Source organism: Canis lupus, chromosome 2, assembly GCF_003254725.2.
Source record: "Canis lupus dingo isolate Sandy chromosome 2, ASM325472v2, whole genome shotgun sequence".
Classification (NCBI taxonomy): domain Eukaryota; kingdom Metazoa; phylum Chordata; class Mammalia; order Carnivora; family Canidae; genus Canis; species Canis lupus.
In genome coordinates, this window is record NC_064244.1 from 72,024,381 (window position 1) to 72,046,560 (window position 22,180).

At 48.0% G+C, this 22,180-nt stretch overlaps 1 protein-coding gene across 5 annotated transcripts in view; it reads right to left on the reverse strand.

Moving 5' to 3' along the window:
* Positions 1 to 7,399: 7,399 nt before the first annotated feature.
* RPS6KA1 (ribosomal protein S6 kinase A1) overlaps positions 7,400 to 22,180 on the reverse strand; it is a 36,739-nt gene continuing 21,958 nt past the window's right edge. For all 5 annotated transcript variants that reach the window (XM_025447314.3, XM_035713478.2, XM_025447315.3 and 2 more), the window contains 9 exons: positions 21,470 to 21,600; positions 20,045 to 20,170; positions 19,733 to 19,822; positions 19,204 to 19,362; positions 10,614 to 10,775; positions 10,297 to 10,373; positions 9,915 to 10,032; positions 8,906 to 9,043; positions 7,400 to 8,367 (listed from right to left, as the gene is read on the reverse strand). In XM_025447314.3, coding sequence (XP_025303099.1) covers positions 8,245 to 8,367; positions 8,906 to 9,043; positions 9,915 to 10,032; positions 10,297 to 10,373; positions 10,614 to 10,775; positions 19,204 to 19,362; positions 19,733 to 19,822; positions 20,045 to 20,170; positions 21,470 to 21,600 — 1,124 coding nt within the window. In that variant the 3' untranslated portion in view covers positions 7,400 to 8,244. The remainder of the gene's footprint in view (positions 8,368 to 8,905; positions 9,044 to 9,914; positions 10,033 to 10,296; positions 10,374 to 10,613; positions 10,776 to 19,203; positions 19,363 to 19,732; positions 19,823 to 20,044; positions 20,171 to 21,469; positions 21,601 to 22,180) is intronic.

The following is a 22,180-nucleotide window of genomic DNA, read 5'->3' on the forward strand; positions in this document are numbered from 1 at the left end:
TAGCTTTCTATATCCTGGTTGCTGTTTGCTTGTAACTGAGTAGCTCTGTAGGCACTTCACACACCCTCTCTTTTAAGGCTCACAATCGTCCTGTTTGACAGTTAAGGGAAACTCAGAGCAGTGCAATGACTTGTCCAAGGTCACACAGCAGGTCAGCATTGGGGCTGGAGTGTGATTCCAGGTCTGATCCCCACGTCCAATGCTGTTCCCACTACTAACTTGCTGCTGCCTTCACAGAGGAGCAGGGCAGAAGGGAACAGGTAGGGGCCCCCTGCATGGGCCCAGGAATTGGGGTTGGGGGATGGCCAGAGGCCCTCCTGCTCGCTTGCCTCAGAGGGTCTTCCTCTCATGGCAGCATGGCCTTAGCATCCTGCTGACGCGGCTACCTTCACTGCGGGTGAGGGGGTGCTCATTTCGATTTCTCTCCTACTACTGTTGAGTCATCTCTCCCTTGAGTCTCTTGGAGTTAGTGGGAATCCCCCAAGAAATAGAAGCTACTTGACCTCAAAGTGGAGAACTTTCTTTTTTTTTTTTTTAAAGTGGAGAACTTTCCAACTGTGCAGGGACTACCTTGTGATGTGGTGGAGTCTCCGTCACTGGCGGTATTTGAGCAGAACTGGATAACCATCTATGGGAGATTCCTGTAGTGGGTGGAGATAGGGTCTCAGTCTTTTAGAGCCCTTTTGACTGTGAGATTTTGTGAGTCACTGTGGGATGAAGTCCAGCCTGTGCATCAGAGTGGTATACTATGAGCTCTGGGGCCAAATAGACCTGGGTTCAAAACATGACTCAGTTACCAACTTGCTGGGGGATTGTGGGCAGATTTTCTCTCTAAATCTCATAAGATGGAAATTATAATACCTACCTCATGAGACTGCTTTAAGTGCAGGTTTCCTCCACTAAAGCACAGTGCTTCTATGAAAACTATAAGCAAAAATGACATAAAGTGAAGATGCAATTAACATTAATTTGTATGGAAAAAACTGTTTAGCTTTCTGAGGCCCCAAAAGTACCCTCTCTTAGGTTTTTCTGATACCCTTAGAACCCCTCTAGGGATGGCTGGGTGACTCAGAGGTTAAGTGCCTGCCTTTGGCTCAGGGCGCGATCCTGGAGTCCCAGGATTGAGTCCCACATCGGGCTCCTTCTGTGGGGCCTGCTTCTTCCTCTGCCTATGTCTCTGCCTCTTTCTCTCTCTCTCTCTCTCTCTCTCTCTCTCTCTCTCTGTGTCTCTCATGAATAAATAAAGTCTTTAAAAAAAAGAAAAAGAAAAATCTTATAAAAAAAGAATCCATTTTGCTAATGGATGCAGAGAACAAACAGATAAAGCACAGATGCTCACAGACATAGTTCAAAGATATGGTTTAGATGGTAGAGCATGTGACTCCTGATATTGGGGTCCTGAGTTCAAGGTCCAATTGAGTGTAGAGCTTACTTAAAAAAAAAAAAGAAAGAAAGAAAGGAGGTGCCTGGGTGGCTTAGTCAGTTGTGTGTCTGCCTTCGGCTCAGGTCCTGATCCCAGGGTCCTGGGAAAAGCCCTACATCGGGCTCCCGCTGAGCAGGGAGTCTGTTTCTCCCTCTGCCTCTGCCTCTGCCTCTGCCATTGCCTCCACTTGTGTTCTCTGGAGCTCTCTCTCTGTCAAATAAATAAATAAAATCTTTAAAAAGCAAGCAAGTAAGCAAGGAAGTAAGCAAGCTATGGCAGCTTGATGCTGAGTGAAGTTCCCCCAGGAGTAGCTTGGTGGAGCTGCTTGGGGTGAGCATTGCCTCTATAAGAGTTCACTGTAAAACAAATGCTGAAGGCTTTTTGTTTTTGCTTTTTTGCATAAGTGAAAATCCTCTTCAAATTTTTTTCAGTTAGCAAAACCAGATACTAATGTAGGTCTTTCGTAAAAGCAAAGTGGCCTATCGTGAACTTTTGAAAAATGGGGGATAATTGCATTAGCCATGACATGTATATTGTGCTCAGTCTAAAGAAAGAACTCAACGAATCATGTTGCTAATTATTATGGCCATTAAATGAATGGCCAAATCACAGATTGGTGGGTCTTTTGGTAGCCTTTTATTATAGGGTTGGGTGAGAAAAATCTAAGTGTTAACCAAAGTACCAAATGTTTGGGTATCATATGTAGGAAACTAGCCTTTTTTTCTGAGGATGGCTATCCTAGAAACAATAGCGGAGAACACGGTACATAGTGGGTAAAATATAAGAAATGCCTGTGCCAACAATTGAGAATCTGAGTCTCTGACTCAGAAGGGACATGTAAGACCATCTAAACAGTACCCAGCAGGGAACAAGAAACTCTTCTAAGATCCTGATAAGGCTCATTAGTTCTGTGTGTATGCAGCCCAGGTGATGGGGAACTCACTACCTTTTAAGACTGCATAGGAAACTCCCTGCATTTCCCAGCATGTTCTCTGGTGTTTGCCAGCTGGGAAATGTAACTGTGTAACAGCTACATCCTCTAATTGAGACCCCAACCCCAACATTATAGGAACGTTTATGACCATATGCCTGAGGGGAAGAGTGATAACCAGATGAATCTGTGGAACATTTAAGTCGATTTTGGGCTTTCTCAGAAGCAGAGAGGTGGGACAGCACACTCACTGAGTGAGTTTCAGAATCACACAGGCTTCGTTTTGAGTTCTGCTCTGCCACTCACCTGTGTCCTTGGGCAAGTCAACCTCCAAGCCTCAATTTTCTCATGTATGAAGTGGAATTAATCGTATCTCCTTCACATGAGGATCAAATGAAGTAAAGCATGGAAAACATTTGGTGTCCAACACCTCCACTTAGTATTCATTAATTCATTCATTTTTTAGAGAGGGGGAGGGGCAGAGGGAGAATCTTTTTCTTTTTTAAGATTTTATTTTTCATTTATTCGAGAGAGAGAGCAAGAGAGAAAGCACAAGAGACCACACGAGAGGAGGGAGGGGCAGAGGAACAGACTCCCTGTTGAGCAGGGAGCCCAACCCAGAGCTCCCAGGGTTTGATTCCAGAATCCTGGGATCATGACCTGAGCTGAAGGGAGACACTTGACTCACTAAGCCACCCAGGGATCCTAGAAGCTCAACCCCATGACCCATGAGACCACAACCTGAGCTGAAACAAAAAGTTGGATGCCCAACCAACTGAGCCACCCAGGCACCCCAGGAGAGACAGAATCTTAAGCAGGCTCTATACTCACACAACCCTGAGATCATGACCTGAGCCAAAATCAAGAGTTGGACCCTTAAGTGACTGAGTTGCTCAGGCACCTCTAGTATTTGTTTAATGCTCAATATCTCATTTGTTTAATGAGCCAATATCTCATGGGAAGAGGTGTCCTACAGGGTGGGAGCTCAGGGATTGTTACTGAGCATTAAAAGGGAGAATGACTCTAGAATTTAGGGACATATGGACTGACAATTTGTTCCCCCAAGCCAGGTTATTTCTATTAGTGGGTTTTGCCCAGGGAGTCAACACTCAAAGAAGGAAGTTCCTGGCTGAGATGCTGGCAGCTGGGAACTGTTTCTAGAGTCCACTAAGTTCCTGGGGAGCTGTCTTGACTTTGTGAAAGTCAGAACAAGCTTAATGGTACAAGCTGTACTTTTAACTTCCTAAAAATATTCATATTCACTTGCTCGTTGATCTTCAGGTGGTGCTGTGAGATGGACATGAATTATGATCCCATTTAGCAAGTGGGGAAACCAAGGCTCAGAGAGGTGAAGCATTTCATGCTTTAGAGTTTAGCTGCTAAGAAAACATTTATGGGCTCCCACCCCACCCATCACCAATTCCTGGTTCTTGAATCTTCCCTTTGGTGCCTGGGACAAGACATGAACTGCCCTGGGCCTCAGAGCACCAGCTTCTCTTCCTCCTCCCTGGATGCCTTTCCAGGCTTCTGCAACTCTGATGATGTAGTATCTACCCTTCCTCCAGTACCACTCACCACCAAGTCTAGTCTAGTCTGTTCCTGCTTTCTCTTGTGCTCATGCATTTAACAAACACTAGCTAAGGACAAAAATATTGTGTTCCAGGCCTGGTGGTAGGTGCTTGGGGTACAGAAATGAACAAAACACAGTCTACATCTTCAAGTTCATAGTCTGGTGAGGGAGGAGGGGAAGACATCATCAGCTGTTTCCAAACAGTGTGATGTACAAAGAAATGGAGCATGAAGGTATCTGGGGATCCCAAAGGAGGACTGCTAAAGTTTGCGTTGTGTATGCTAGTTGGTTTCTTGGAAGTGTCAAATTTTCCTAAAAAGTGATTAGAAGTCAACCAAAACACATAGACAGAATCCAGGGGAGGCAGAAGCATGGCAAGTTTGGGTTTTGTGAGCAGTATGAGGACAAGTTATAAGAGCTGATGTTCAGCAGGGGCGAGATCACACAGGACACTGTCAGACTGAACTCTATCTTGTGGACTATGAGGAGCCACTCCAGGGCAGATGTTGGGTTGGATTTGTAATTCTAAAGGATGATGGGGACACATAAGACTGGAGGGAATTAGTAGGCTGTGGCAAAGAACAAAAATATGAGGACAGGGAGGATGGAAGGGATAAATCCCCCAAATATTTAGGAGATGGAATTGATGGGGCTAGGATGCAGAGTGGATGTGGGAAGTGGGAGAAGGAGTCAGGGATGATGCTCAGGATTCCAGTTGGTGTGAAGAGGCCAAGGGAGGACAACCTTGTGTGGTGGGCAGGACAGACCATGTTGGTTTCACTGCACAGATGGAGAAATTGAGTCTCAAGGGGTCAGCACTGTGTGTCAGTGGGTGTTCAGGAGGGCTTCTTAGCCGTTGGGACTTCACAGCCCTTAGCCCTTGCCTTCCCTGCTCCCACGGTGAGGCTGCTAGCTCAGAACCTGCATGCTTAGGCCAATTCTGAAGCTGAGCTGCTCGTGTCAGAAATTCCTTCCATCCTGGGGCACCTGGGTGGCTTAGTGGTTGAGTGTCTGCCTTTGGCTCAGGTTGTGATCCCGGGGTCCTGAGATCAAGTCCCCTAATCGGGCTCCCTGGAGGGAGACTGCTTCTCCCTCTGCTTGTCTCTGCCTCTCTCTCTCTCTCTCTGTTTCTCATGAATAAATAAATAAAATCTTAAAAAACAAAGCAAAACTCCTTCCATCCTAACAGGATTTATTTACCTCTGAGGCCTTGGCATTCTAACCTACAAAGTGGAGAGGCTGAGAAATAACAGGAGCAAAAGCCCTGGTTCATAAGGTTTCAAATCTTGCCAGACTGGCAGGCCTTGCTCACTGGCTCTCTCCTCTGCTGGCTCTCTCTCCTCTGTGCCACCTTGAAGTGCTAGCATGCTCCAGCCCCTTTTCTTCTCTGCTGAGTCCCTAGAACAGCACTTCTCAAACTTTAGCATGTACACAAACCATATGTAGATCTTGTTAAAATATAGAATCTGAGTAGGTCTGGGGATGGGACCCAGATTCCGTATTTCTTTTTCTTTTTTTTGTTTTAAATTATTTATTTATTTATGATAGTCACAGAGAGAGAGAGAGAGAGGCAGAGACACAGGCAGAGGGAGAAGCAGGCTCCATGCACCGGGAGCCCGATGTGGGATTCGATCCTGGGTCTCCAGAATCGCGCCCTGGGCCAAAGGCAGGCGCCAAACCACTGCGCCACCCAGGGATCCCAGATTCCATATTTCTAACAAGTTCCCAGACACTGCTGTTGCTGCTGGTCTGTGGACCACAGTTGCAAAAGCCCAGCCTCTTGGCTCTATAAACTTCCTCTAAGCTAATGACTCCCAGATTTATACTTCCAATCCAGACCTCTCTCCAGAACTCCAACTTCTAGTTACAACTCTTAGCTGACATCTCTATTTGGGTATTAATTAATTAATTTAAATATTTTATTTATTTATTCATGAGAGACACACACAGAGAGAGAGGCAGAGACACAGGCAGAGGAAGAAGCAGGCTCCATGCAGGGAGCCCGACATAGGACTTGATCCTGGGTCTCTAGGATCATGCCCTAGGCTGAAGGCGGCACTAAACCCGCTGAGCCACCCAGGGATCCCTCTGTTTGGGTATTTATTTATTTATTTATTTATTTAAAAATACTTTATTTATTTATTCATAGAGACAGAGAGATAGGCAGAGGCAGAGGGAGAAGCAGGCTCCATGCAGAGAGCCTGTAGTGGGACTGGATCCAGGGTCCCCAGGATCACACCCCAGGCTGCAGGCGGCACTAAACCGCCAAGCCACTGGGGCTGCCCTCTGTTTGGGTATTTAAAAGGTATCTCCCATAGAATTCTCAAACCTGTTCCTCCACATTTCCCTCAGTGTTCCGCTGCTCAAGTCAAAAATCTGGAAGATATTGTAAATCTTTTTCTTTTAACCTCTATGTCCAAACTGCCAGCAAATGCTGTCTATCTATAAAGCATATCCTACCTGTTCACTCTCTCCCCATCTCCTCTCCCACTGTCCTAGTCCAGGCAACTTCATCTTTTATCTGAGCCACTGCAGTAGCCTCTAACCTGGTCACTCAGCTTCCTGCTTGCTGCCACCCCACCCCCACTAATTCTCAACACATTAGTCAGTCATCTTTTGAAAATGTAAACCAAATCATGTCATTCTTCTGCTTAACTTCTTCTAGAAGCTTACATTTTATTTGGAATTAAACCCAAATTCCTTATCTTGGGCCACAAAGCCCAGTATGACCAGCCCCACCTTCCTTTCCAACCTCATCTCATGCAAATCCCTGGCCCTGATTGGCTTCTTTGGTTCCTCCCTGGGCATGCCCAGGCTGTTCCCCGCTTGGGGGCTTTGTCCAGGCTCTGCCCTGCCTCCCAGTGTTGGATAGCCCCTTATCATTCAATCTCAACTTCTGGGTCACCTCCTCACAGAGGCTTTCCACATCATGCCAGCTCATACCCCAATTTAATCCTGCATATGTCTTGTTCATAGCTGACTTCAGTTTGTTAATTGTCCATTTCCCCTAGTAGGAGGAAAGACCCATGAAAACAATGACCTTGTTTTCTACTTGCTTCACCAGTATCTGGAGCAGGGCCAAGGTGGGTAAGAAAATACTTACTGTGGAGAAAATGTCATTCCCCTCTCTGAGCCTCTATTTCCCCATCTATAAACAGAGTTGGTAACTGAATAGCATTTACATCACAGTGTTAAGGTTAAATGAGATATACATGTAAGGCTCAGGTACAGTGTCTGGCACTTGATCGCTGGTGGCTAATAATACTGTTACTATTATTAATACCATGGAATGGAAGGAATCCCCTGGCAGGAATGTGTAGGAAGGGCTGGTGGTACTCCCACATGCTCCCCAAATGACCTGAGTTCCAAGCAGCTGGGCTCATTGGCCCTGGTCCATTTCTTGTTGCTGCCAAAGTCCTCAATACCCAACAGCAGAGAGGGGAAATTCAGGGATGAAAAGTGGAGGCAAGCATGCTTCAACTCAACTGCAAGTTTATTAGAAAGGCCATGGACAGATGAACCCTGAGTAACCAGCTGAGGAAGAAATGAAAAAGAGCCCCTGCCCCTCTTGGCCCACCCCACAGGCCTCCTGTGAACTCTGTCCTGTAGCAGACTCCAACACAAGTCAGCCAAAAAGTGCTTTCTGGATCTTCCTCCTGGGGCTGCCCAATCTCATTGCAGGGAACCCACAGCAGAGCCAGTGTAGATGCTGGTGCCTGAGCTGGAGGCTCTGGGGTCTTGGTCCTCTCTTCTGTCAGGAAGAGGTTTAGACACCCCCACCCAACCCCCAGCAGAACAGAACGGAAAAGGAGCTGACCGTGGATAGAGCAAGTTCTGCTAAACAGCCAAGGGCTCTGGAAGGTGGTGCTGGACTGCCTTGGAGGTATGTGCAGATGGCTACAGATGGCCGGTCGTGGGGTTCCCCAGGGTAGGATGCCAAAGCTCTACGGATTCTCAGCCACAGAGAGCCCTGGTGTGACTCAGTGCCCCTCCTGGGGCTGCACTGGCTCTTTCTGCTCCCAGAAAGGCAAATGGATCTTATAAAAATCCATGGCAGTTGACGCCAGTTTTTTCTTAAAAAAAGATGAGAGTTTGTACAGTGAATTGATTTCAACCAGCAGAACATGAGCTGAGAAGAGTCCATCCTGGGGAAGGAGAAGGCACTTCTCACACCCTCAGCAGGGGTGATTTGGGCTGGCTGCTTCCTGGGCCCGTTCGGGCTCTGCTCCCTCTGGCCCTGTGATTCAGGCCTGCTCCCTCTGGGAAGTATGCTGCCTCCATCAAGCTAGCACCGCCATGCGGCCTGGATGCCTTTGCCTCTCACAGGGTGGTGGAAGGCAGCTTCCTCACCCGCCGCTGGGCTAGGATAGATGACTCGATGGGCTTCAGCTGAGGGGTGGGCTTGGAGCTGTTGAGTGCAGAGTATGTAGCCGCCATGGCTCCCTGGAAAAGAAGGTGAGAGGTCAGATCATAATGGTCGGAGGTACAAGTGGGAGCAGGGACATGTGCTCCCCAGCCTCTCTCAGTGCTCTACACCACCCAGCCCCGTTTTTTTTTTTTTAAGATTTTATTTATTTATTCATGAGATAGAGAGAGAGAGAGAGAGAGAGAGAGAGACATAGGCAGAGGGAGAAGCAGGCTCCATGCAGGGAGCCTGATGTGGGACTTGATCCCGGGACTCCAGGATCACACCCTGGGCCAAAGGCAGGCGCCAAACCGCTGAGCCACCCAGAGATCCCCAGCCCCCTGTTAATCTAGCCTTGGTGGTCCTTCATGCTCATTAGTCCTGCCTCCTCCTCAGACTAGAAGCTTCAGAGCTCAGAGCCTGTGTCCCCCAGAGGACTGTTGACACCCTTGTGTATTAGACTGAGGCTCCCTGAGGACAGACAGATATGGCATCTCCAGGCTATGCCACCCAAGTTCTTGCCCATGGAACCCTGGCCTGGGCCACCAGATGCCCAGCAGCCCAGAGTGGTCATACCTTCACAAGTTGCAGGTCTTGGTGGGACAGCTGGCTCTGAGGGAGCTTGTCTTTTTGGGTGATCCATGGGTGCTGCAGGACCTGCTTAGCTGTGAGGCGCTGGTGGGGGTCCACATGCAGCATCTTGGACACCAGGTCCTGGGGGCACAGCAATAAGAGGGTCGGTGGGAGGAGCTGGCAGGGGAGCACACAGCTAAGTCCACCATCTCCAGCCTGAACCCTTTCTGTCATCCATTCTCCACATCACTCCAAGGCCTCCCCAAGCACATGCCCTTCTTTGGGACTTCTTCCTGGAAAGTCCTTTCCTTTCTCTTTCACCTTCTAGAAGCCATGCAGGAAGGTGGGGAGAAACTAAGATTGAGAAGAGGCAGACTCAGATTCAAAACTTGATTCTTCTGCTTATTAGCTAAGTATCCTGGGCAAATTACTTCAGCTCTCTGAGCCTCAGTTTCCCCTCAGAGAAAGAGAGAGAACAACAGTATCTGCCTCATAAGGCAGATGTGAGGGACTATTTATCACGGGCTCAACCCGTTGTCTGGCACAGAGGCTCCCATAACAGGAAGTTTGCTAACAGTGAGAGCTCAAATGTCCCCTCCTCTGAGAAGGCCTCTGCTTGACGTAGTCAGTATCTGCCCCACACCTCCAACACCTGCAGCCCTGGAGGAGGACCTGCCTTTCTCTGTTGCCTGGCATCTCTGTTCCTTGTAGGCAAGCCTGTAGGTCTCCTCACACCAAGTTCCCACAAGGCAGGGGCTGTGATCATGGCAGTTCTGTCCCCCACAGGGCTCAGAACATGGGAAGAGCCATGAATGATCACCAAGTGGTCCAAACAAGGTAGGAGGGTAGTCTGCCTGGGAATCTTCCACTTGGGGAAATATAGCATCAGGGATTTGTGAAACATTCCACTTGCAGAAACGAGGTTGCAGGTCACCTATTTATGAATTGCTAAAAAGCCCTGGGATAGGACCCTGCTTCGCCACCCCAAATGAACAGGGCCTCACAGACTCACCTTGGCTGTCTCTGAAACTGTGCTCCAATTTCCCCCACTCAGGGTGAACTTCCCACTGCCGATCCGGGTCAGGATTTCCTCTGGTGTGTCACTGGGTCCGTTGGCAAATGGAGTGTATCTGGAGAAAAGTCCACCCAGTCTGGGTATAGCCTCTGGCCTCCATCCTGGGGTGGGTGTGGGTGTGGGGAGCTGTGTTTCTCCCTTCAGACTGGGTACTCCCCAGGGCAGTATCTTCCCCTTCCATGTGGGGCTCCCAAAGGCAGGGCCATGTCCCTATCTTCAGACCTTCCTGAGGCAGGCCTGAGTCTCTCGCATCAGACAAGCACCCCTCCTACCTGTGTACCAGGGCTGGAAGAAGGGGCAGGGGGGAGGGGTCACTCACCCCGCCAGCATGGTGTACAGCAGAATGCCCAGGCTCCAGATGTCACAGCCTTCATCATAGCCCTGGCGTTTCAGCACCTGGCAGGAAGGAAGGCAGGGGAGGGTGCTTAGTCTAGAGAGCAGCAGCAAGCGGCCACATATGTTAGTGTGCTACTCCCCAAAGCATAGGACAAGGATCCCAACCACGGGCTGGGATTGGTACCTAAGCTGAGACCATACAGACTGGAATCCTGGACAGTGTGGGGCCTCTGTAAAAGGGCATGAGGTCTCCTATGCCAGACCCCTTACTCTTGCAGGTAAGGAGGCTGGAACACTCACCTCAGGTGCCACAAAGTTGGCAGTGTAGCAAGGTGTCATGAGGAGCCCATTCTCTGCCCGTAGCTGCTTGGCAAAGCCAAAATCACAGATGCGTAGGCACTCAGGGTTCCCAGACTCGTCCACGTACAGGATATTGCTGGGCTTGAGGTCCCTATGAACAACCTAGGAGCAGAGGGTCCAGTCAGTTGCTGTGGGCAGGCTGCTAGAGGCCCAGGTCTACTGCCAGGGATGAGACAGTTAGGAAGAAGGCCAGGAGAGGGACAGAAGTACCCAGAATCTGAAAGAAAGGGAAGGGGCTGAAATGGGGCTCTTAGTGTTGCTGGAACTACCAACTGGAATTTCATGTGGATATCTGCGAGGCAGCCCTAATTACACCTGTCCAAACTCTACTTATTTCTCCCCTCAAGTCTGCTTATCACAGTTTTTCCTAAAGACAACTCCATCAATGCTTCCCATTGCTTGGGTCAAAATCCAAAGAGTCCTTCTCAATTCTTTTTTTCTTACATTCTTCAATCATGGCATCAGCAAACTCTGCTGTCTCTACCACTGAAATATATCCAGAGCCCAATCAGTTTCCAACCCTGCTACTGGCAGCACTGATCCCAACCAGGAACCCTATCGTCTGCCCCTGTATTATGGCAACCACCTCCTAGCTGGTCTCCCTGCTTCTGCCCTGCCTCCTACAGTCTGTTCTAAATACAGCAGCCAGAGTGATCCTGTTAAACATAAGTCAGATCATGTTATCCTGGCTGGAACTCCTCCAAGGCTTTTCCTCTTAAGAGGTAAGGTCCTTTAAAAAGGCTTACGTGGCCCCACTTGATCTCTCCCCTCCCTCTCAACCACATCTCTTGCACTCTATGTCCTCTAGCACCTTCCTCCTTGCTCAATCAGCTTCAGCCACACCAGCCTCTTTGCACTTCCTTCAACATGCCAAGCACACTCCTGCCTCAGGGCCTTTGCACTTATTGTTCCTATTTTAGGAACATTCTTCCCCTAAGCATCTGCTTGGTTCATTCTCTTGTTTCTTTCAGGTCTCAGCTCAAATATTACCTTTTCAGTGAGGACTTCCCTGGACCATTCCATATAAAATAGCAATCACCAAGTAGTACTCCTTAGTTTCCTTATCCTGCTTTATTTTTATCTATAGCATTTTACCACCATTTGATATAATATTTAAATAATTGTTTTTTTGAATTTACCCACTGCAATGTACTTCCATGGGTATTTTGATCTCTGCTGTATCTCAACATTTAGAATAGTTCCAGGCACACAGTAGGTATTCAATGAGCATCTACTGAATGCCTGAATGACACTACTGAGCCCTGAAGCAAATGACTCCTCTGGCCTGCTCCTCTGTAATCGGAGGGGGATGTACCACTCCACTTTCCATCCTCCCCCCTCCCTCTGTAGGGTTATATATATAGCTACTCCTCCATTACCTAATTATCGACCACTCTCAGATCGCCAACCCTAGCCCAGAACTTTCCTGAGTCCAGGATCATATAGCTGCCTACCAGATAACAACCACTGAATGTTCCACAGACCCTCAAACCCAACACATCTCAGACTAAATTCGGTCTTACCCTCTTGCTCCTCCTCCCATGAGCTAACAGGGTGGTGTCAAAAACATTCAATGGCTCCCTACTACCTGCAAGATAAAGCTCAAAGTCCACATCTTGGTGTGGGGGGCTCGGCTATCCATTCCAGCTTCATTGTCCACCAACCACATCCTCTCAAGTGTCCTGAGCTCAGGCCAATGAAGGCTCCTTCAACCATAAATAACCATATCTGTCTGCAGAATGCCTGCTTACCTCTAGCACCAAGCACAGAGCAAGTGCTAAGTGAACTCTGTGCAGTGAAGGAACAAATCTACCTCTGAAACATGGAGAGATCTTGCAGGTGAGGTTAGTTGATTCTCACAGATTAGTTGGCTTTATGAGATGATTCCTTCACAGTCCCAGTCGAGCCCCAAAGTCCTCTAGCAGGTACGTGTGGGACAGGAAGGTTGGAGAGTAGACACAGCTCAGGACAGTCCGCCTCCACAGAGGGAACAGTGCCAGATGAGGAGGAGAGGGCTACACTGGCAAAGTGGTCTTGGCGACACACTGTGAACTATACCCAAACCCTTGGGAAGCCTCCTCCTGGACAGTACCCGATCAATTCCTTGGGCTCTGTCCTTCCTAATGCAATCATATGGCCCCAAAGAGAAGGCCATACCCTAAGAATGTAGATTCTCTTCCCTGGGAAGGGCCCAGCCAAGCTTCCCAGAGTCAGGGATGCTTAGCTGAGGACACCAACTACCCTGTATGGGTGATCTTCCTTACAGAGTACTCTCCTGACCATGATCTCCTGGGGGCTGCCAGTTATACCTAGGTCAGTGGGCAGGGCAGGGGCTGCCGGCTCTATTTTACAGAGAAGGAAACAGGGGCTATGAGAAGAGAATGGACTTGCTCATATAAGTAAGAAGCAGAGGTGAGACTTGAACCCAGCTCTGACCTTAATTCCACAGTCTTTTTAGTTTAGCATGACACAGATGACACTTTCAGGAAATGAGGATATGAAAGTTCTCAATCTTTATCCTGCCCTAACACAACACAGAGAAACAACAAACTCCTACAGGTAACTGTGGCTCACTATGGCAGGTAGCCCCAACAGTGATTCTGATACCTGTCCCCTAGGCGTATGTGTGAGGTGTGAGGGAAAGGGTAGGGTATGCTCTGAAAAGCACAACAGGCTGTGCAAGCAATGAGGGAAGCCAGGCTGAGAGGGAGCCATGCAAACCAGTCTAAAGGGGCAGCTGCTACCTAACCTACTCCAGCTGACAGTCACCACATAGCCGCTTAGACCCAGGTTTCAAAAGTGGCCATGTTCCCCAACTCAACCAAACCAAAAGCAAAACAAAAACCACCCTACATCTCGCAGGCCAAACAAAATATGTGTGCAGGTCAAATGTAGCCACTGAGTAGTAGGCTGTGGTCTCTGGCAGGCTGGTGATACAGTCAGGCCAGGGTGTGAATCCTGGCTTTAATAGCCTGTATCGTGATCTTGGGCATGTCACTTAATCACTCTAGCCCTGTTTTCTCACCTAGAAAATGGGGCTGGTGACTGTGCTGAGTCAGGAAGGAGCATATAAGTTCTGTACCAGGAATATTTAGCACAGGGCATGGGAAATGACAGCTACTCTGTCATAGTAACAGTACTATGACAGTATACCAGATCATAGTAACTCCAGTACTCTCTGGGCTGAACCCTTAACTTCAGGCTGGATGTTAAGATACAGTGAGTGCTTGTTAAGAAGCTCTTAAAGAGAGATACCTGGGTAGCTCAGAGGTTGAGCGTTTGCCTTCAGCTCAGGGCATGATCCCAGGTCCAGGGATCGAGTCCCACATCAGGTTCCCTGTGAGGAGCCTGCTTCTCCCTCTGTCTATGTCTCTGCCTATCTCTCTGTATCCCTCATGAATAAATAAATAAAAGCTTAAAAAAAAAAAAAAGCTCTTAGAGACTATAGGACAACAAGGATCAGAAAACTAGAGGACTGGGAAGCCAGATTAGCAAGGAGACTTTTACTTACTCTCAGAGCCTCAGCTCTCTCACTTATAAAATGGGCATAATGACGATACCCACTTCCAATTGTTTGTTGAGACAATTAAGTGAGTTGATATGTGAAGTGCTTAGGACTCTGGCCTGTGGGAACTGCTGTGTAATGCCCGCTACCGTGAGCAGCCACACCTTTGTCATTATCTCCATCACTAAAGGATATGCATTTAGGCACCTGAGACCAGCCACACACACACACACACACACACACACACACACACACACACACAGAGTGAAGTTCTTCTGTGGAAATCATCTGGTTAAGCAGAGAAGCCAAAGTGTGACTCTCTACTGAGTTCTCAAACAGGCCATCCTGGGCATAGTGGGGGCCCTTCTGGAAACAACATGAGGGAAGCTAGGCTTAAAAGGGCTCCATGTGTTAAAGAACTCTTGCAAAATAAGATGAAACAGGCAGACAACCCAATTTTTGAAAATAAACATAGGCCTTGAACATGCATTTTATGAAAGAAGGCAATAAACCCACAAAGAGGTGCTCAATTTCACTGGTCATCAGGGAAATGCAAATGAAAACCGCTATGAGAAAGCGCTCCATGTCTACCAGAATGGCTAGGATTAAAATGATGCAAAAGCCCAAGTGTTGGCAAGCACCAGAACTCCCACACACTCTGGAGGGGCTGTAAGCTGGCAAAACAGCTTTGGAGAACTGTTTGGAATCACCTACTAAAGATGAACACACACACACACACACACACACACACACACACACACATGCACACTGCAACCCGGAGGGTCCACTGCTAGGTCTGTACACAGCATTAAAACCCACATGTGTGGGGCTCCTGGGTGGCTCAGTCAGTTGGGCATCTGCTTTTGGTTCAGGTCATCATCCTGGGGTCCAGGGATCGAGTCCCACATCGGGCTCCCTACTGGATGGGGAGTTTGCTTCTCCCTCTCTCTCTGCCCCTCCCCCTGCTCATGGTCTCTCCCTCCCTCCCTTCTCTCTCTCTCTCTCTCTCTCTCTCAAATAAATAAAATCTTTAAAAAAACAACAACAATAACAAAAGCCACACATGTGTAGTCACCAAAAGACAGTGCTAGAATCTTACAGCAACATTATTTACTTGTCATAGTCAAAAGTTGGTAACAACTCAATGTCCATTAACAGTAGAATGGACAATCAAAGCATTGTCTGTTCATACAGCAGAAGTTACACAGAAATGAGGATGAGGAAGCTACAGTCACAGGGCAACAGGGTAGAGGAATCCCAGAGAGCATGTGGTGTGGTGGAAGCCAGATACAACAGAGTATGTGTATGTAAAATTCAAAGACAGGGAAAACTAATCTAAGCTATTAGCAGTTAGCGTAGAATGGTTATCCTCGGGAAGGGTGCAGGGCCTGGAAGGGATATGAGGGAATTTGGGGAAACTAGAAAAGCTCTGATTCTCAATCTGGGTGCTGGTTATGTGTGTGTTTATTCACTTTATGAAAATTTACTGACTTGTACATTATGATTCATGTTTATGTAATACTTCAATAAAAAGATAACATTAAATCAAAGAGAAGGTCCCAGTGGGCCCTGTTCCTGGTCATCCCCTTCCCATCCCTCTTAGGAGATTCCCAGCTTCTAGACTACAGATACTGCCAATTCATAATCAGCTCAAAGAATCTCCCTTCTAATCCCTCAATGAGAATTTCCCATTTCCTCATCATCTCCCCTGGTATTTGGAAAGGGCCAGAAAATTTAGAGACCCACAGACTCATGGCATGGGGAAAGAGACAACTTTTCCCCATAACACTCTCACCAAGTGGTTGTCTGTATTTAGAGTTTATATATCCCTAGTAGAGGAAGCAGCTCTTTTTTTTTTTTTTTTTTTTTTAAGGAAGCAGCTCTTACTCTAGAAAGTCTGTCCTTGCTTTGAGCTTTAGGTGACCCACTGGAAACTCACTGTTTTGGCTCTGTCTTCTAAACCTTCCTGGGGTAACTTTACCTAGTACTCACCCACTTGAGAACAAAACAGGAAAAGGAAGCATTTACTATCTGACCTGATCTATTTAAATATTAGCCTATTTGCACTGACCATTTCAAAAGCCAAAACTTCTTCAAACATGACCATTAAAGCAGTACATGTGGTAACCAAATTAAAGCTCTGATTATTTTTTTTACAAAAGAATCTTCCCTAATAAATTAGACAGAATCAGACATTGCCATTTTTGCAAACTCTAATGAAATGATTAATTCAGGCGAAGATCCTGAAAGGATGAAACCATGAAAGGCTGGTGCAAGTCTTTACGAGACACCATCAGACTCACTCACCACTTGCCACCCATTCACTCATCCCTAGACTGTGACCACCTGAGAGGACCAATGACTAATGGGGGCCAAGTTACACTGTGCTTGGGGATGTGATGCCATATGAAGTACACTGCACCTCCTATGAAGTGTGTGTTGTTGTTTTTATTTTTTAAGATTTTATTAGGGCAGCTCAGGTGGCTCAGCGGTTTAGCGCTGCCTTCGGTCTAGGGCGTGATCCTGGAGACCCGGGATTGAGTCCCACATTGGGCTCTCTGCATGGGGCCTGCTTCTGCCTCTGCCTCTGTCTCTGCCTCTCTCTCTTTCTCTCTGTCTCTCATAAATAAATAAAATCTTAAAAAAAAAAAAGATTTTATTGATCCATTTGAGAGAGAGACAGTGAGAGAGAGCACAAGCAGGGAGGAGAAGAAGAAGAAGGCTTCTCGCTGAGCAGGGATTCTGACTCGGGGCTCAATCCCAGGACCCCAGGACCATGACCCAAGCCAAAGGCAGGTGCCTAACTGGCTGAGTCACCCAGGTGCCCCCATGAAGTGTTTTTTAACTCCTTGCTTCTGAAAAGAAGTTGATGCAGAATATAATTAAGACTTCAGAAATATAGGCAATACAGAAACAATTAAAATGATGCCATAAATGATGCCACATTTAACAAAACTCATCAGGTTATACACTTAATATCTACTGTACGCAAATTTTATCCTAGCTTTTAAAGAGACTTAAGGGAGTAACAAGTGAATGAAAGATGTAAATCATGCAGAGACTGTGATTCCAACATGCTAATGGCAAAAAAGATTTTTTGAAAGGTCAATAGGGAAGTGTATCTATTGACTACTACGTGAACACAGTAATTGTTAATTTTGAGAGTTGTTATGAAAGAAAATGTCTTTTTTAGAGTTATGGATCTACAACTAAGATTATGAAAGGTCTAAGATATGTTTTAAAATACTTTAATTAGGGATGCCTGGGTGGCTCAGTGGTTGGACGCCTGCCTTCAGCTCAGGTCGTGATCCCGGGATCCGGATCGAGGCCTACGTCAGGTTCCCTGCAAGGAGTCTGCTTCTTCCTCTGCCTATGTCTCTGCCTCTCTCTCTCAGTCTGTCTCTCTCATGAATAAATAAATAAATCTTAAAAAATAAACAAAAGAAAATACTTTAATTATAGGTATTTATGAGCCAAGTGTCATAGCGTCTGCAACTTCCTTTCAAATGCAACTATAAAAAATGTATATTTATATGTAGAGATAAAGATAGAGAAGTAGAGACTAAGAGAGAAACAAAGATCAAGAAAATGTGGCAGATTGTTAAGATTTGGTGAACCTAGAAGGGAAATGGTTTTCACTATAAGATTCTTTTTAAAAAAAAAAAAATTTACTTATTTATTTATTCATGAGAGACATAGAGAGAGAGGTAGAGACAGAGGCAGAGGGAAAAGCAGACTCCATGCAGGGAGCCCAACGCGGGACTCGATCCCAGGACTCCAGGATCACACTCTGGGCCAAAGGCAGGCACTAAACCACTGAGTCACCCAGGCATCCCTATAAGATTCTTTTTAACTTTGAATGTTTTCCTCAATAAAAAGTTGGGAGAAATACTTCAGTAACATCGAAGAAGAAAGAGAGGGAGAGAGAAAGCAGAAGAAGGAAAGAAGGAAGGAGAGCAGAAAGGAAGGGAAGGGAAGAAAGAAACAGGAAAAAAGAAAAGAAAGAGAAGAAGGGAGAAAGGGAAGAAGGGAGATAAAAATCTCAACAATTCTTTAATCTGGGTGATGGGTATCTGGAGGGTCATTATACTCTTATCATAGTTTTGTATATGTTTAAAATCGTTGCTAATAAAAAGTTAACTTAAAAAAAAAAAAAGGCACAGCAATGATCTGGCCCTATTCCTCCCCAGTGCAGCAAGGTGGCGGCTCCCACTATCCTGAGTCTGCAGATAAGGAAGCGGCTGAGAGGTGAGAGGCCTTCCCAACCATACACACTGGACTTGGACACAGCTAATCGTTGGATCCCAGAACCCACGCTGTCTGACTTGGAAGCACCCCAAAACATCATCTCTCCAGGGAGAAACTCATGCTAACTCTGCTTTCAGCTTCTATACACACCACAGTAAATTTTCTACCACCATCCTATGCAATGATAAAGGCCAAGTCGTATGGTTCAGACAAATACCTCTTCTCTAGTACCTGCTATCTTTCCAGCAGCATTTCTTCCTGCATCCACTTCCTCTGTCCTAGCAGCCAAACCCACAACCAGATTCAACTCCCTGCTGGCCCTGCTGCTTCCCAACTCACAGCTCTATCTGTAGCTCTTCAACCACAGGCCTCAGTCAGACATTCTGGCTCTATTTTCCCTGGCTGTGTGCCCTTGGGCAAGTGATCTCACGTCTCTGAGCCTTGGTCTTCTTACCTGTAAAGTGGGGCCAATAATAGCACTTGCCTCATTGCATTGTTGTGAAAATCAATTGAGATAATGTAAGGAAAGAACTTAGCATGGTGCCTGGCACACAGTAAGTACTGTGTAAACAGTCCATTTCACAATCTGGCCTCATCTCTCCCTCCTTCCCTTCCTTACATGCATCTACTTACCCACCCACCATCCCTAGTCTCCCCTCTGTCTGGCTGGCTGAAGACTACTACTGCCTGGGCCAGGCCATGGCTCATGCACTGTAGTGATGGTATGACCCTCGGCAGCCCATCATCCCCACTGAGTGCCCCCTACCCCAGACTTACCCCCTGGGAGTGCAGATACTCCACGGTTTTGCTGATGGTGTGCAGGACAAAGCTGGCCTCCCGCTCGGAGAAGAATTTCTGCCGCAAGATCTTGTCTAGCAGCTCCCCACCCCGCATCAGCTCTGTCACCAGATACACGTGTTTGCCATCATCGTACACCTGCCAGAGACCTCATCATCAGGTCCCTCCTCTCCATGCCAGGCTTGAGCCCCCTGGTTACCCGGTCACTAGGCCAGGAAAGAATGACATGAGCCTTGGACATGTGTTCTGCTCTGTGCTTCAGTGGCCCTCACAGGGGCTTCACTTATCTGGGGCCTTGTCCTCCCTAGACAGGAGGATGTTGGCACTGGTCCACCAAGGGGCAGTGAATGCCTGAGAATGCCTGAGCCTGAAGTGGAGGGACTTGGGAAGCAAGGATCTTTTCCTCTCATGAGCAGAGGAAAATTAGAAATCAAAGGAATGGTAGTCCTGAGACAAATCCCAGAGTTGAGTGCCCCAGCCCCATCCCAGTCTCAAGGACCCCACTTACGTCTTTCAGAGTGATGATGTTGGGGTGCTGCCCATACCGCAGAAGAATCTCAATCTCTTCTGAGGGATCCCGCTTGCTCTTGTCGATGACCTGAGGAAAGAGAGTACATGGGCAATATCAGGAGGACAGTCTCCAGAGTCCATCCTTGCCATGGAGCCCACCCTGTAGGCCTTGGGGGACAGTCTCAGCCACATAACTTTCACTCACCCACAGAGCCTAAGGAACCAACCCTCCCCCACCAAAGGGCCAAGACTACATTGGCCTCCCCCCACAGCCCAGCAGCCTTGGCTGAGACACGCTCAAGAGGCTCACCTTGACAGCATACTCCATATTAGTGGCCTTATGTACACAGCGCTTGCACACGGAGTAGGAGCCCACACCAATCGTCTCCTTTACAACGTAGCCATCGCTAAAAACCAGGTTTTTCCCGTGGAGTTGCTGTAGGAGAGAGCAACAGGTGGGGCTGATCCTCTACTCTAGAATGTGGGGGTCATCCCCCAGCATCCAAGGCCTTGGCTCAGTGGAGGTGGCACCAGGCAAGAGCCAGAGGCCTGGGGCAGAATCTTGGTCCCGTAACCTTGAGCAAGAATCTGGCCCTTTGGGCCTCAGTTTTCTACTCTATATGGGCACCTGCAACGGCTCCAGGCTGTGGTTAGACAGGGGTGAGGGGGGCAGGCAACAGAGCCACAACACACTCATCGAGAGATCTGTGGCTCTGAGGAAGCAGGGCAGGCCTGAGGGACGCAGGAGCCCTGAGCTGGGTCCCAACTCTGCCACCTTCTGTGAACTTGTGTGAGTTGCCTCCCCCTTCTGGGGTGTCATAGCCCACCTCATGAGGTGTCTTACAGTTCTGAGCCATTCATAATAGCAAATGCTTCTGTGGTGCCTAGTGTGTGGCCCTATTCACAGTACTTTTCAGCAGGTGACCACATGACCCCTGGTTCAGGCTTGTTGTCCTTGTATCCAGTCTGGTTTAATATTTGTCCTGGGGATGCCTAGGTGGCTCAGTGGTTGAGCATCTGCCTTCAGCTCAGGGTGTGATCCTGGAGTCCCGGGATGGAGTCCCACATGGGGCGCTCCCTGCATGGAGCTTGCTTCTCCCTCTGCCTGTGTCTCTGCCTCTCTCTGTGCTTCTCATGAATAAATAAATAAAATCTTTAAAAAAAAAAAACTTTGTCCTGGACAAAGACCTCCCTATGGTATAATATATTAGTCACCTTAACTTTACACATACAAACCACCTATGGAGAAATGTTCTATCATCACCCCCATTTACAGCTGAGGAAATAGAGCACTGGGAAGGTAACTGTCTCATCCAAAGTTCCTTACCTTGGAAGCTCTGAACCCCGGCAGTAAGCTCATGCCTCTCAATTCTAAATTTCTCACAGGGCTGGCAAAGTGTACTAATGGGGGACAAATGGAAGGAAACATGAGCCTTCTCCCCAGCCCATCCTTGTCAGGGACCTGACAGCCACTCCACAGCATCACAGCAAGGGCACCCCCTTGCATGTATTTATCTAGGCTCTACAAGGTCCCTGGCTCTGCTGGGAAATGCATATCCATGTTGTCATCCCTGTTTTACAAACAGAGGAACTGGGGCCCACAGAGGTTGGGAGGTCCAATGGACCACACAGTGACAGTCAGGGGTTGAACTCCGGAGCCTGTATTGTCAGCCGTTCTGCCTTTGTGGCTTCTAGGTAGGAAAGACAACTAAGTGGCAGTCTCCTGCCCCCTCACCTGTACCACTGAGTGCAGTGGTGCCTGTGGGGCCCGAGGCTTGCCGTCATCCTCCATCAGGCCAGTGGCCACGAAGCTGAAGCCACGGAACAGCTGATGGGCACCAGCACTGGGGGGGATGCCTGGGGAGTCTGCAGGGACAGGAGAGGGATGCAACTCTGAGAAGGTGCCCTTGACCCCGAGGCAGCCCAGCAAAAGGAGACCATGGTGCCTCCAGGCCTGCCTCGGCAGCTGGCTGTGGAGAGGGCTTCAGTTAAGCCCATCCGTTCATGTGTATTTAGACCAGCCCAGCCCTGACACATAAGAAACAGAAAAGATCCCACACACACTGGGCGTCTGACCCAGGCCAAGACACCTCATCCCTTTCTGGGGTGCCCCTTTCAGGTCTGCCCCTTCGGGTCCATCTTCTGCAGAACAGCAGGAAGGATGATCCCAACTGCAAATCTACCCCCAGCCCAAAGCCTTCAAGTGCTCCCCTCTGCCCTCAGAAAAAAGCCCAACTCCTCAGCCTGGCAAACTGAGGTCCTTGTGATCTCAGCTTCCTCTGTCCCCACTCTACAGCTCAGCCTCGCTGGACTTCCCAGGTCCTTAAAGGAGCCCCTGCTCCCCAGCACATGCTGTTCCCTCTAACCAGGTACTCCACTGCTCACCCTTCCTTCAAGGCTCAGCTGTCACACTCAGCTCTGAGAAACTCTGCCTGAGGCTGCTCCC